General features: G+C 56.7%; 1 protein-coding gene across 1 annotated transcript in view; it reads right to left on the reverse strand.

Moving 5' to 3' along the window:
* The window catches only part of TMEM132D (transmembrane protein 132D), a 282,917-nt gene that overhangs the window by 32,118 nt on the left and 237,515 nt on the right, over positions 1 to 13,284 (reverse strand). The window contains exon 5 of the mRNA XM_030887438.2: positions 8,779 to 8,922. Within this exon, the coding sequence (XP_030743298.1) occupies positions 8,779 to 8,922 (144 nt within the window). The remainder of the gene's footprint in view (positions 1 to 8,778; positions 8,923 to 13,284) is intronic.

A 13,284-nucleotide genomic window follows, 5' to 3' on the forward strand; every position in this document is an offset into this window, starting at 1 on the left:
CTTCGTCCACACGTCACACTGAAACCCACTGCTGCAAGTCCATCTGCCTCACAGTGGCCCTACCTACGAAGAGTCTCTGAGGCTGCTCTGCTACCCGAGCAACCAAACCAACATCCACTCTCCCTGCCACTGATCAGTTCCGAATCATACCGGCAGGCTCGTCTTTTCCCCTTGGAGCGGCCAGTGGATTAGAACCGCTAACCTTGCACTTAGCAATCCAGTGCTAAGCCAGTAAGTGCCCTTGAAGTCCAGGTCCTCAATCAGTGACCACAAAACCCAAACCAAACCAAAGTGAACCCAGTCCCCCACCCTTCCCCAGGCAGCTGCCACAGAGCTGACCCAACTTCGGCCAAGTTCCTGGAAGTTGGCGGTCAGCCCTTTCTGCCGGGGATGGGTTTGAACCTCTGACCTCTTGGTTAGTGGATGAGCGTATTCATATTGCATTGTCAGGGACGTCAGAGTAGGCACAAAGCGACTTTAACAGCGTGTGGGGAAAGACAGACGGCAAAGATCACGAGACCTATCCATACACTTTTTGAAGTCCCATTACACACCTTCAAACCAACCTCAGCACACGGGGTGAATAGAAGCTCTCCCGACCCCACTGTCCAAAGAGGCGGGGGCAGGCGTTAGAGATCACGACCATTTGTTCTGTGGCACACAGGGTGTTGGGTCGTGACAAGTTGGCACGGCACCCAACACCAGCCACAGCCACAGTGCTCTAACCATGATGCCACCAGGACGCCTGGGGAGGCCCCAGCAGGCATTCAGCCGGGTGTTATTTCCGGTCTCTGAGGATTGACAGGAAGATGCATGCTGTGGGAGTGGAGCCCTCTGAGGGTGGGAGGTAGGTGACATCACCCATCTCTAAGGCCACTGTCCCATCTGGGCCTCGGGAGCTCACTGTGTCCCGGGCTCCTCGTTCCTGGCCAACAAGGACTCTGCAGGCGCATCGGCCTGGTCTCAGCTGCGTCCACAGGAAGTGTGTTACCCACCGACCAACTGACCGTTCTGCAGCAGCCGAAACTCGCTTGACCTAGGCCTGGGAGCCCCTGCCCCCGCTGGAAGTGGCGGGTGACTGACCAAGCCAGGGCGTGGGCGGGGGAAGCAAAGGAGAGTGCTTGCCGTTGGCTTTCTAGTACATCAAGAGCTAACGGTTTCCACAGGGGAAACCTGTCACAAGGTTGGGTATACAGCCCACCCCCAGGGGGACGAATGACAGAAATGTGGGTGAAGGGAGACAACAGACAGTGTAAGACAAGAAATAACAACAATAATACATTAGTGATCAAGGGGTCACAAGGGCAGGATGCTGTGGGAAGGAGGGGCAAAGGGGGAGCCGAGGGCAAGGGCTCAAGTAGAAAGAAGACGTTGGAAATGATGGCAACGTGTACAAGTGTGCTCAGTACACTTGAAGGATGGATCGTCACAAGATCTGTCCTGTAAGGTCACATTGAGTCAGAATGGACTGGGGAGGCCAGGGGCAGGGGCAGGGGCAGGGAGCAGGGAGGGACGGGTGGGGGGGGATGCGGAGGGATGGGAGAAACCTGGGAGGTTCCACAGGATCTTGTTCTTGACCTCTTTTCTCCAGATGTGCTGCATAATATGCATATAGTATGTCTCTTCAAAAAGAAGCAAACAAACCCCCTCCAGATGCCTTCTCCCCCAAACTTAAATAGTGGTTTCGGTAGCTTCCAAACACAGCAGAACAAAACACAAGAGGAGGAAAAGTAAAATTGAGCTGGGCTCACAGACCTTCATGACAAATGAGCCCACCTCAGACAAACAGCGGAGGAAGGGTGTGCAGATGGTCTTTTGAGGGGCCCAGGGGGCTGGTTCTGGCCCGATCTTCTCAAAGGACACTGGGCAACCAGGAGGGCGTTTAGGGAGAAGCTGAAGATCAGAAAAGAGGAGCTGAGCCAACTGTCCCCGCTCCTGACAACGCTCCTCCTTCGGGAATGGGCGTCCTCTCCCCACGCCCCCTATAGCCCAGATCTTGTCCCTTCAGAATTCCTCTCCCCGAAACCTACAGAACCCTCAAGAGCAGGCCAATCTGGGCCCGGGGGTCATCCAGCTGCCGCTCTGGCTCGGGCTAACTGAGGAGGGCAGGGCTCTGTGAGGGGGGCCAGAGGGGCAGGACCCCGCCTTTAGAAGCCCGCAGCCTCCACTGCACTGTGATGCGTTCCTTTCTCAAAGGGTCCCAGGACTCGGTGGGAAGACGGAGACCGGCCCTCCCCTCGTGTTGACGGCTCACTGGGCATTGGTGCAGAAGCGGGAAAAGCGCCCTTCTAAACCTGCGCGGTGAGCAGAGAACAGAGTTACCCGGTGCTCTCCTCTCGTACCTGCAGAGCGCTGCCTGGGGGACACACACACCCATCATTCCTCGAGGTTGTAACACCACATACCTGCAAGGGTACATGGATGCCACTTACTGTGTCCCCACGCAGATTGCCACCTGACGGCCCTCAGAAACCTCATGGTTAATGGGAACAGTCAGGGAAGAGAACGAACGGAATCAGGGAGCTAAGGCGAATGGGCCGCCGCCATCGCTCAGCGCAGGTTCTCGAAGCTGCTCCCGTGCCTGGAGGTTACTGTGAGCAGTGAGAACCCACTAGCCACCCTAAGGGGGGAGACCTGGCTGTCTGATGTACAGCCTCAGAGACCTAATGGGGCACTTAGAGTCCACTCAGCGGTGGTGAGCGTGGCCTGGACTTGTGTTTGATAGTTTCAAGATTGTCTCAGAAGCTGCTCCTTGGGAGGAGGAGGAGGAGGCTTTCTACTCCAGTAAAGGGTTCCAGTCTCGGAAACCCACTGGGACACCCCCACCCTGTGCTAGAGGTCGCTGGCAGGGAGTTGGGTTTGAGTTTGGATGGCGCAGGGTCGGGATCCGGGCTGCTAACTGAGAGCTGGGTGTCCGTGCGCACCGGCTGCTCGGCAGGAGGAAGAGGAGGCTGTCTGCTTTTGCAAAGACTCGTGGTCTCAGAGTGGGGGCGGGGGCTCTACTCTTTCCTGCAGGGCTTCTGTGAGTCGGAACAGAGTCAGTGCTGTGGCCCTGTTGCTTGTGTGTTGCTTCGCTTTGTGGACGGAGGGGTGAGGCCATGCGATGTGCGGCAGGGCCGTGGAAAAGCCTGCAAATAGCCTGAGCGTGACGCAGCGTGAGAACACGCGTCCAACACCTGGCACCAGGAGAGGCGGACAGACGTGGGTTTACCCCAAACCTTCCTCCGTAATTGGCGCAAGGTCTGTGACGCGGATTGTGCTCAAACGAGGGTGCCCGTTGTACTAGTCCAGGTAGACTGGAGAAACCAATTCATGGACACTCATATGTATATAAGAAAGAGGTTTATATACAAGAGCAATTGAATATTGAGAAAACATCCCGGCCCAGTCTAGATCAAGTCATAAATCCGAGTGCAGGGAGATCACAGGCCGATGGATGGAGAGTCTTATGGATGCAGTGCTGGCAGGGGTCTCCACGTAGCTTTTCTGGCTCCATCATCCTCTCTCCGTGTGTTTTCTCCACAGGGATGTCTCGCAGGGAGTGAGCATGTGTCCCAACTCCAGTGAGCTATTTATCTCCTTAGAGCCTCCAAATGAGGTCATCAAGCTCCTATGCCAACCTGATTGACAAGCTAGACTCCGGCCCATTCACTCTGAATCCTCAAATTGACACCAGATTATGTAACTACCACACCTGTCCCTTGAGGGCGGGCAGGATGCACCTTTCTGCAGCCTGCACCCTGAACCTAGTCCTGTCCCGGGCAGCCGTTCCTCCCTGGCTCTTCCCTGACAGCTCCACGGTCCCCAAGCACGCATGGGCAGCACTGAGGTGCCTCCTGACTCATCAACAAGTGGGACTGGAATGACTCCCCTACTGGGGGGCGGGGGCGGCAGGGTGTGTGTGTGTGGCAGGTAACTCTGCCGCTGTGGGTTTACAAGGTGAGGTGTCAAGAGTCTAGGGGAGACCACCTGGCCAATTGGGATGAAAGAGAGCTATCCGTGTCGGGGATGGAGCACGAGCAGATGGCAGTGGTCTGAGCCTGAGAAGGAAAAGGAAGCAGCTTCTCTGAGCCTCCTTTTAGCAAAACACCTGCCCTCGCGGAGTGTGGGGACAAAAAGGCTGTTCCCAGGTTGTCCCCCAATAACAGAGGCCAAACCGGAGGTGCTGCTTGCTAACACATGGTCAATGGCTATACACTTGGAGGTCAACTGCTTAAAGGTTATCTGCCTGAGGGTTATCAGCCATCTAGAGCAATCAGACCCTATATCTGTCCCACCCTAGGCGGGGACCACTCCCTCGTGTTAAGGATAGTGGATTGCTCCCCTGAAGGAGAGCCCAAAGACAAGGTCAAGCCAACTCAAGGAGGAGCAAGGCTAGGCCGCCATCTTGACTTTGGAGTCTGCCCATCTTGTCACATGTGTACCCCTAGTGCCTCTCCTTCCTACTGTGTGTACACTCCTCGCTTGTCCCCCTCCTGCTGTGGGTATGCCTATGGTACAACCCCTTCCTGTTATGATGTAATTAGGGAGGCTTCCACGTCCCCTAAGTGTATATAAGCTGTGACTGGAAGTATATTTGCTCTCTCGGCGTGTACCTGGCTGCTGAGATCATGGCCGTCCCGGAGGTGAGCAATTGCATGCTTTAGCTTGTCTGATGTCTAATTTTAACCCTCAATTACACAACCGCCCCTTGGACCCATTCGATTGTAGGGGCTGGTCCCCCCCAGTGTAGCGGTGAAAACAATGACTCAAGAGGCCCCGTGTGGCCAGAGCGGTGCCAGGTAGAGATGGACAGGGTGTGGTGGTCCTCTGTGCCTTCTGCTGAGTTGGGGGGGTGGGGGAGTGGGGTCGTGTGTTACCAGGATGTGACACCGTCCTACACTCACGTCTTACCCATCAGCAGCATCGACAAGGACCCACGAGCCCTGGAAGTCCACCATGTGTGGGTTGGAACAAGACAAGACGCATCTTATGCTTGGTCTTTCCACGTTGGCGAGGCATGCGGTCAGTCCCGACCCTTCTCGGCCCTAGCATGCACAAGAGAATGCAACACTGCACGGTCCTGCGCCACCCCTCCCCATCGCACCTGTGCTGTGTCCATCCAGCTCATGGCTGACCCTCCACTTGACCCAACACGACATCCTTCCCCAGGGACGGGTCTCTATGTTGGCTCAGAAGTCGCATATCATGAATGACCCTCTAGCCCCTCTGAAAGGCTCCCTTCAGATCAATCAGTGTGGAGGCTAAACATCACTAAGGAACTTCCTTTGCCAAGAAGTTTTGGTCAACATGGGGGGAAAGTTTCAGTTCCAAGGGAAAAGCAAGCCAAAGCCTCCCTGCCCTCTGACCTTTCTCCCACTCGATGTCCAGTTCCCGACTGGTGGCTGGGTTGGTCCACCTGCAGGATCCTGGCCCTCTGCACACAGGTTCATCGGAGACCAAGCTTAACCCCTCCTCCCAACCCTGACCAGACTGTCCTCTAACCGACACCACCATCTACTTAACCATCCACGCCGGGCAACTCTGCAAAACGCCCGTGGCCCTCCTGCCCTCTGCCACCTCTCATGGGCTATCAAATCCCAAGTCAGGCACTGGCTTCTTCACAGCGAGGGATGGAACGCTCCTCCCTCACGTGGGTCCACCAGGCTATGTCTTCTGTACCGGTTAGTGGCTCTCCAGCCACCCCACCACGGGAGCCCAGGCACACCAGAACAAGATGCTGCCTGTTCTTGCTCCACTCCTACGATGGGTTCCAGATCGAACCATGGGGTTTTTTCATTGGCTGAATTTGAGAAGTCGACCATCGGGCCTTTCTTCATGGTCTGTCTCAGCCTGGAACCCCCATCAGACCCCACGAAGGTCTTCCGTGCACATGGGCGATGGGTTCTCCCACATGGAAGGTGTGAGTCACTTCATGGGCCGCTAATGACCTCACCTTCCTGTAGGAGACACGGCTGGTCTCACTCATTCCCGAGAGGGGCAGACTTCCCCACTCGGGGAACAGCTGGCTCCTATGATTAAAACATCAAAGCACTCCCTTAGATGGAGTGGGAACCAATTTAACCGCACCTCCCCTGATGACGTGCCACAAAGCCTTCTTCTTTCTTCTCACGGCCCGTGGTCCTCACAGAACTTGATGAATAGAGTGCCGAGGTGGAGTCTAGCCTGTCCATCGGGTCACAGCCTGATAACGTCTCCCTGTGGGCGTGGCCTTCCCATAAGGAGGGTCCTGGGAACCTCCCCCTCTCTCTGCCTTCACCTTCCTACTGAAGAGCCAAGCTGGGAGCTGCCAGGGCCCTGTGATGCCGCCACCACCATTGGGTCCACAAGACGTTGCACCCACCAGCCGGTGGCCTTCCTGCACTCTGCAGTCTTGCATGTGGCTGCATGAGTCTGAAGAAGGGCTGATGGACTAGTATCGGACATGTGGACTAGTATCAGACTTATGGACTTGCTCTTGACTGGGTGGCCTGGGAGGTTTGCTTCCTATATAATTACATCTTAATATAAAGCTCTCTCTTACACACATGTATGCGTGTCACTGGATTTGTTTCTCTAGTCCACACAGCCTAACACAAGGCCCTTCTAGCTCAGGTCATGATCACCTCTCACCGAAGTTTCTTCCTTAGTTGCAGGCATGACAATACTAAAGCCCAAACCCCTGCAGGAGCCAGGTCTGCCTGCCTCTCTCATCATCTGCCTCTGGTCTCCTTGACGCTGGGCTCCTTCTCACAGAAGGTGGCCTCCAGTAGATGCCCTGGGCCCTCTCTTCCTCAACAAGAGAACCACCACCCCCATCCAGCCAGAACCTCACCCCCTGCTCCCGACTGTGTCATTACTGGGGCGAAATTGTTCTTTTCAAGAGAACAGACCCACGTCTCTTGCACCAAAACACACATTTCCGACGTGTTTAGAGATCTCATCCCCAAATCTCAGGGTGAATTTAGCCACCGCTTGCTTTTGGGAAACCCCTTTCCCGAAATGCCAAAGGGGTGCCGCATGCTCACGTCTGGGATTCCGCAATGGCAGGGCATCTTGACGCATCGCAACACAACCGACAACAACACAATGGAAAGCAAGGCAATGCGCACAACACAGCACAAACAGAACGCAACACAATGCCACAAAGCACACCACAGCGTGTGGCAGTGCCATGGAGAACAACACAGATGCACCTGGTACACGAGGTGCACCTGGAACACGAGATGCACCTGGTACACAGATGCACCTGGAACACGAGATGCACCTGGTACACGAGGTGCCCCTGGAACACGAGATGCACCTGGAACACAGATGCACCTGGAACACGAGGCTGCCAACCCGCCCGCTCAGCTTTTCCCTGTCCCTCTGGCCGAGCCTGAAAGATGGATGCTCGCTGGGTCCGTTCTCTGATCCAGGAGGTCATGTAACCCAGGGCCGGGGGCTGCTCTGCTGGTGTTCTGGGCACCCAACACAGCGCCTTGCAACTCAAGGGAACACAGGCTGCCGGCTGGCTGCCACGTGGAAAATCAGAACCTCTGACGCCGAAAGCCAGATGCATCCTGCTGCTCCCCCCGAGATCTGGCTGCCCACCTGACTGCTCTGCTTCACAAACAAGGGGCCGTTCTTTGTTGTTGTTGTTGAATGTTTAAAGCGGGTTTCTAAAAGCTTCATTGTGAGTCGGGTGAAGTGAGCGCGTGTGCTCGGCTCCCTTTAAATACCCTGCGGCCCCACAGCGCAGGTTAGAACGGCCCCTGTGGGTTTCCCAGACTAACTTCACGGAGGGCCGTTGGTAGTTGCCAGCTGCTGCCCTAGACGTGAGCAGCCCGGCGCCTGACTGCTAGGCTCCCAGGACTCCTGAGTACCATTCATTTGTTGTTCCTTTACCTTTAAAAGCCGCCGCGTCCCCTTGCCTGCTATGTCCATGGCCACATGGTCAAGACTGACCCTTATCCCAACCCCGCCCACGGCGGCGCATCCGTTCTGCCTCCAGGGACCCAGGGGACAGAGCCGAGCTGCCCACAGGCTGTCACTATGTACAGCAGCAGAGGGAGTGTTTCCCAAAGTGGCCGCCCGCCGCCCCCTGGGGGGCAGTCTTGCAATGAACAGTGGGCGGGGAGGCTGAAAAGCAGATAGCTACACTTTATCCTGCATTTGGGGCCGCAGTACACACATTGTAACCTAGTGTCAGCGGGGAGTAATTTTTTTCTGAAAAGGGGTGGTGGGCTCGGGAGCCTCTTCTTCACCGACCTGTTGTGGTTTCAAAGCACTTATCTATGCCACTGTTTACAGGCGTAGAAAACCCCTTCGTTCTCCCAAGGAGCTGCCGGTGGTTTCGAACTGCCGACCATGCGACCGCACCCCAATACCCAACTATTACACCACCAGGGCTCCTCTGTGTGTGTATATGGTTGTTGATGTTAAGTGGGCTTCACAGTGTTTGTAGAAATATTCCATTATCTGTTCATTCCATCTCCCCCACCTCCGTAAACTTTTGGAAGTCCCTTCCTCCGTGTATATGTATTTGTGTGTACATATGCATGTATGCAAATGTCTATGTGTGTGGATGCATGGGAGGCGAGCCCCAGCAGGCTCTCTGCACGGGGGACTTTTAGGGCTCACCCCAAGAGCGGTGGTTCAGGCACCTCCTCCCTGTGTCTCCAGGACCAAGCCCCAGCACAGCAAAAGGCCGAAGGCATTTGCACCACGGGCGCAGGAGTCCAGGGCAGCCCGCCACATCCAGAGTCCCGCGGGTGGGGTCTGTGGGGGGGAGTCTCCCGCTGGGCCGGGCAGACTTGCCTTAATGACGTCTTCGTCGGACGACCTGCACTGCACCAACTCCAGCAGCTCGGTCACGGTGCCGTCCTCGTCCACGGCCACCACCTTCACCGGCACGGCCACCGTCTTCCCCGTGAGGACAGCCGTGTTCAGGATCTCGGCCTCCTGCAAGACCGAGGGCAGCCTGAGTCGCTGCTCCGACAGGGTGCAGAGACACACGGACAGGGACACGGACGGATGCACAGACACACTCACAGTCACTCCCACAATCACCCACAGAAGCACACGCACGGAGACACACACATTCATACACACCGACATGGACAGAGACACAGACGTACACACACACTGACATTTACATATGCGCACACTCGGACATGGACAGAGCAACCCCCCACCCATAGATGCACACGTACACAGACACAAGCACATTCACACACAGGGGCAGGTACACAGACACACACACAAGGGCACAAGCACTATCGCCACAGTTGGCCTCTCCCACGAGGCAGAAGGGCACAGTCTGGGGGAGCGGGGAGTTGTCTGACCATGGGGCCCCATTAGCCCTCGCTAACTCTGACCCCAGGGGTCTGGGTACTGTCACCACCAGACAAGGCCAGGGTGCCCGCTGTGTGGAGACTCGGTGACCCTGCCCTGGTTTGGAAATAAAGCCTTCCCTGAAGGTGCTGTGAGTGAGCCAGGGAGGCTCCTGTGCTGGTCCCTCTGAGCGGGGTCTATAAGAGGGAGAGTGGGGTCTATAACAAGGAGAATGGGGTCTATTACAAGAGAGCGGGGTCCAAAGAGGGAGAGTGGGGTCTATAACAAGGAGAATGGGGTCCATTACAGGAGAGCGAGGTCTATAACAGGGAGAGTGGGGTCTATAAGAGGGAGCCTGGGGTCTGTAACAAGGAGAATTAGGTCTGAACTGTCAACCTTATAGTCAGCAGGTGAGGGCTTAACCCACTGCACCACCATGGTTGCTTACACGTTCAGCCCCAACTCCCAGTTATCCACTCTCATCGCATCCATTTTGACTCCCAGACGCCCTGGACAGGGTTTCCTGGAATGTGAATCTCGGTGGGAGCAGACAGCCCCCACTTTCTCCCGGTCACAGCTGGCGAGTTTAAACCTCCAACGTTAGTAGTAGTAGCCCAATGCCTGACGCTTCATTCAGAAACAAAGACCCAAACCCACAGCTATCAGGGCGATTCCAAACCTCACAGGCCCTAGGTAAGGTTTCCAAAGTCATAAGTGATTTCCAGGGGAGACAGCCTCATCTTTCTCCCTCGCAGCAGCTGGTGGGTTGGACCCGCCAACCCTGTGGCTAACACCCCCTGCCTGACGCTGTATGAACAGGCAGCCAACATCCCAGATTCATCAGAAACGAGAGGAGCAGACTGGGTGACTACTGCTCACCCTTGTCCCCCCCCACCCCTCAAGGTCTCAGGAGAAGAAGGCAAAGTGGAGCAAGGCCTCCACCCTCATGAGGGGGGCGCCGGCTCAGCCCCTTTGGTGTTCCCTGGCCCAGTCCCTCAAGCCATTCCCCCACCTGGACGCTGGCCTCGGCGGGCATCACTGGGCAGCAGAGTAACAGAGACACCAGGAGTCCGGGATTGCAGGGGCGGAAAGGTACCCATCCCATGAGTTTGCTGTCCCGGGCAGGCAGCTGCCCTCGAGTCAGCGCCAGCCCACAGCCACCCCACACACAGCAGAGGGCAGGACGCCCTGGCCCTGAGACGTCCTCACGGTCCCGCCACGCTGGTCTATCTCACGGGGGTCTTTTTCCTTCCCACCGACCCTCTACCCACCCCGGTGTCCTCCTCTAGGTCTGGGTTCTGGTCTCTCCTGCAAACATGTTCAATTCTCACCATCCTCTCTTCTCGGGGCTATGCCCACACCTCTTCCTAGATGGGCGCGACGGTTAGGAGCCCTGGTGGCGTAGAGGGCTGAGCACTGGGCTGCTAACTGCCAGCTCAGTGGTTTGAAACCTCCAGCGGCTCCACGGGAGAAAGACGAAGCTTTCTACTCCCCTAAAGAGTTCCAGCCCCAGAAACCCCCTGGGGCAGTTCCACCCACCCTTTTAGGGTCACTCTGAGCGAAAATGGACGGGTGGGCAGTGAGTTTGGTTTTTCAGATAGTTGCCTGGTCTGCCAATGGCTCTGGAGGTGGCGGGGGGAGATGCCTCCCGGCTCAGTTTTTCTGTGCTTTTACACGAAGGGTCAGTTTCTCACGCTCGGGCCCTAGGGCCCGGGAAGCTGGCTCCAGCGGGTCTGTGGCCCCCGTTGGTCAGCTGCTGGATGCCCGGCTGCCGGCCGTCCTCTCACACAGCCAAGGCCCCCTTGGATCTGAAGCAAGAGGGTCTGTGGCCTGCTCTGCGCCAGCAGTGAGGCCAGAGTCTTCCCAGGACCCCAATTCCTATCTTGGGTCACCCTGAGACCCTGCTGCCATGGAGCCAGGCCCCTCCCCTCTCCTCTGGTCTCCACACAGAAGTCCCCGTGCCTTACATCAGGGACCTCGCATCTCTGTCAGCATCAGGTTGCAGCATTAAGAGGCTAAGTGACAGCAGTTTAATTAACTTCTTGAGCTGATTAGGTGGCATTACCGAAATCCCCTCAAGGAGAAAGTCTGGCTGCTAAGAGAGCACCGCCCCCACCCCCCATGTTTAAATCCAGTCACTCCAAGTCAAACCAACAGCACTCGCCACGTCTTGGGGGTGGGGTGGGGGCTTCTGTTCGTCACATGAACCACTGCAGAAGCCTTCCAACCACCACCACAAGGCACCCCAGTGGTCCCTTAAGACCAAGAGGCAGGACCCAACCAGGATGCCCCACCAGTTCCTGTGAGAGAGACCAGGCCCCCAGGTCTGAGTGAGACTGAGCCCTGGCGCCCAGATGTCCTTGGTCACTGGTGCTGCAGGACCCTGACCCCGGTGCCCATAGTCAGCCTGCAGGACCCGAGACCCAGGTGCCCGTAGTCAGCCTGCAGGCCTCGGCTCCTGGCTCCACTTGCAGGCAAAGGCTGGACACCTGTGTGGGGCAGTAGTCACAGGAGGGGGGTGTCGCTCCTCCAAACACATGCCTGCCAGGTCTGTGGGTTTCTGAGCCCGCACCCCAGGTGCCACCGGGGCTCCGTCCCTGGAGGAAAGTGAGACGCACCCACAGGGACTGCACAGAGTTTGGAATCACCCAGCCCCCACGTCACAGGCTGGGACCTCCCTGGGAGTCACAAGACCAGACTGTCATGACTTGAAGGCTTCAAGCCTGGCGCTTCCCTGGGAATCACATTTTGAATGCCAGGGTTTCCTATATATCCTGACTCTAAATGGGGACCCTGAAGGCCAGGGCATCTCCACCCGCAGCTCTGAGGAGGGGTGCATCAATTCTCTCTCTCTCCCTCCCTCCCTCCCTCCTGGTCCTGCCTGTCTCCCTCCCTCCCTCCCTCCCTTGTGGGGCCCTGCAAAGGCAGGCGGTAACCACATGTGGGGGCTGGAGAATTCTGAGCCCTTTCAGCAAGAACAAGGCACTAAAAGAGCATATACTGTGTGCTTCTGGGGGACGCACCCTGAGAAATCCACCTTGTATGTTGGGTAAGGTGACCAGACGTCCTGCTTTGGGCAGGACAGTCCTGATTTTTAATATTTTTCCCGCATCCCACGGCGTTTTAAAAAAGTCCCGATTTTTGGAAAGAATGCACAACAAGCTAGGGTATACGGTTTTCGGCTGCCATGTGCCTATTTTGCCAGGATAGGAGTTTTATCAATGGTGTCCCACTTTACCAATGTTAAAATCTGGTCACCTTAATGCTGGGGATCCTGGTTGTGTCCTGGCCACATACCTTCCATGTGGCCGGGCGTCTGTCCTGGATGCGGGTGTGTGGACGTGCTACTACCCAGGCTGCAGAAGAGCAAACAGACTTGGATGGGTGAGGATGAAAGGCCTGACCAGGGGCATCCACAGACCCTGTGGGTCCAGACGGTCCAGTCCACAGAAGACCCCAGGGTAGTCCAGGACCGTGAGATGGACAGTGCCAGGCCAGGCCCAAGAACGCGGGCTACAGCATCCCAGCAGCCCACAGGGTGCCATGGAGCCAGGCTGTGATGCCACCGTCTTTGTTTTCAAGGAGAGCAGGGAGCCCAGAGTGGGCTGTCCCCTCTTCACTCTCACACGGGGACCCTGCTTACTCTCACACAGACCTGGTAGGGACGGGCCATGAGCTGTACCCTCTGCACTTTTGAGGCTGGCAGGGTGGGGGCGGGGGTGAAGGTGGGGGTAGGGGAACCCTCCCTGGGGGCACCAGCCAACACTGAATTCTCCTCTGCTGACAGGGCCTTCTTGGGGGCACAGGCACTGGCTCTTTGAACTTGGGGAGACTCCGGCTTGAGCCCCAAACTAAACTGTCTGGAGTCCTTTCATGTGCTGCCGAGAAGTTGCGTGTCAAATTGTCAAAGGCACGGAGGTCCCTGCAGGCCAGAGCAGCGCCCGCCCAGGAGGAGCGCGTCCGGAGGAGGAGTGGGAAATTAATCGACAT

This window comes from Echinops telfairi, unplaced genomic scaffold, assembly GCF_000313985.2.
Source record: "Echinops telfairi isolate 266 unplaced genomic scaffold, ASM31398v2 ScPeMD7_7412;HRSCAF=8450, whole genome shotgun sequence".
Taxonomy (NCBI): Eukaryota; Metazoa; Chordata; class Mammalia; order Afrosoricida; family Tenrecidae; genus Echinops; species Echinops telfairi.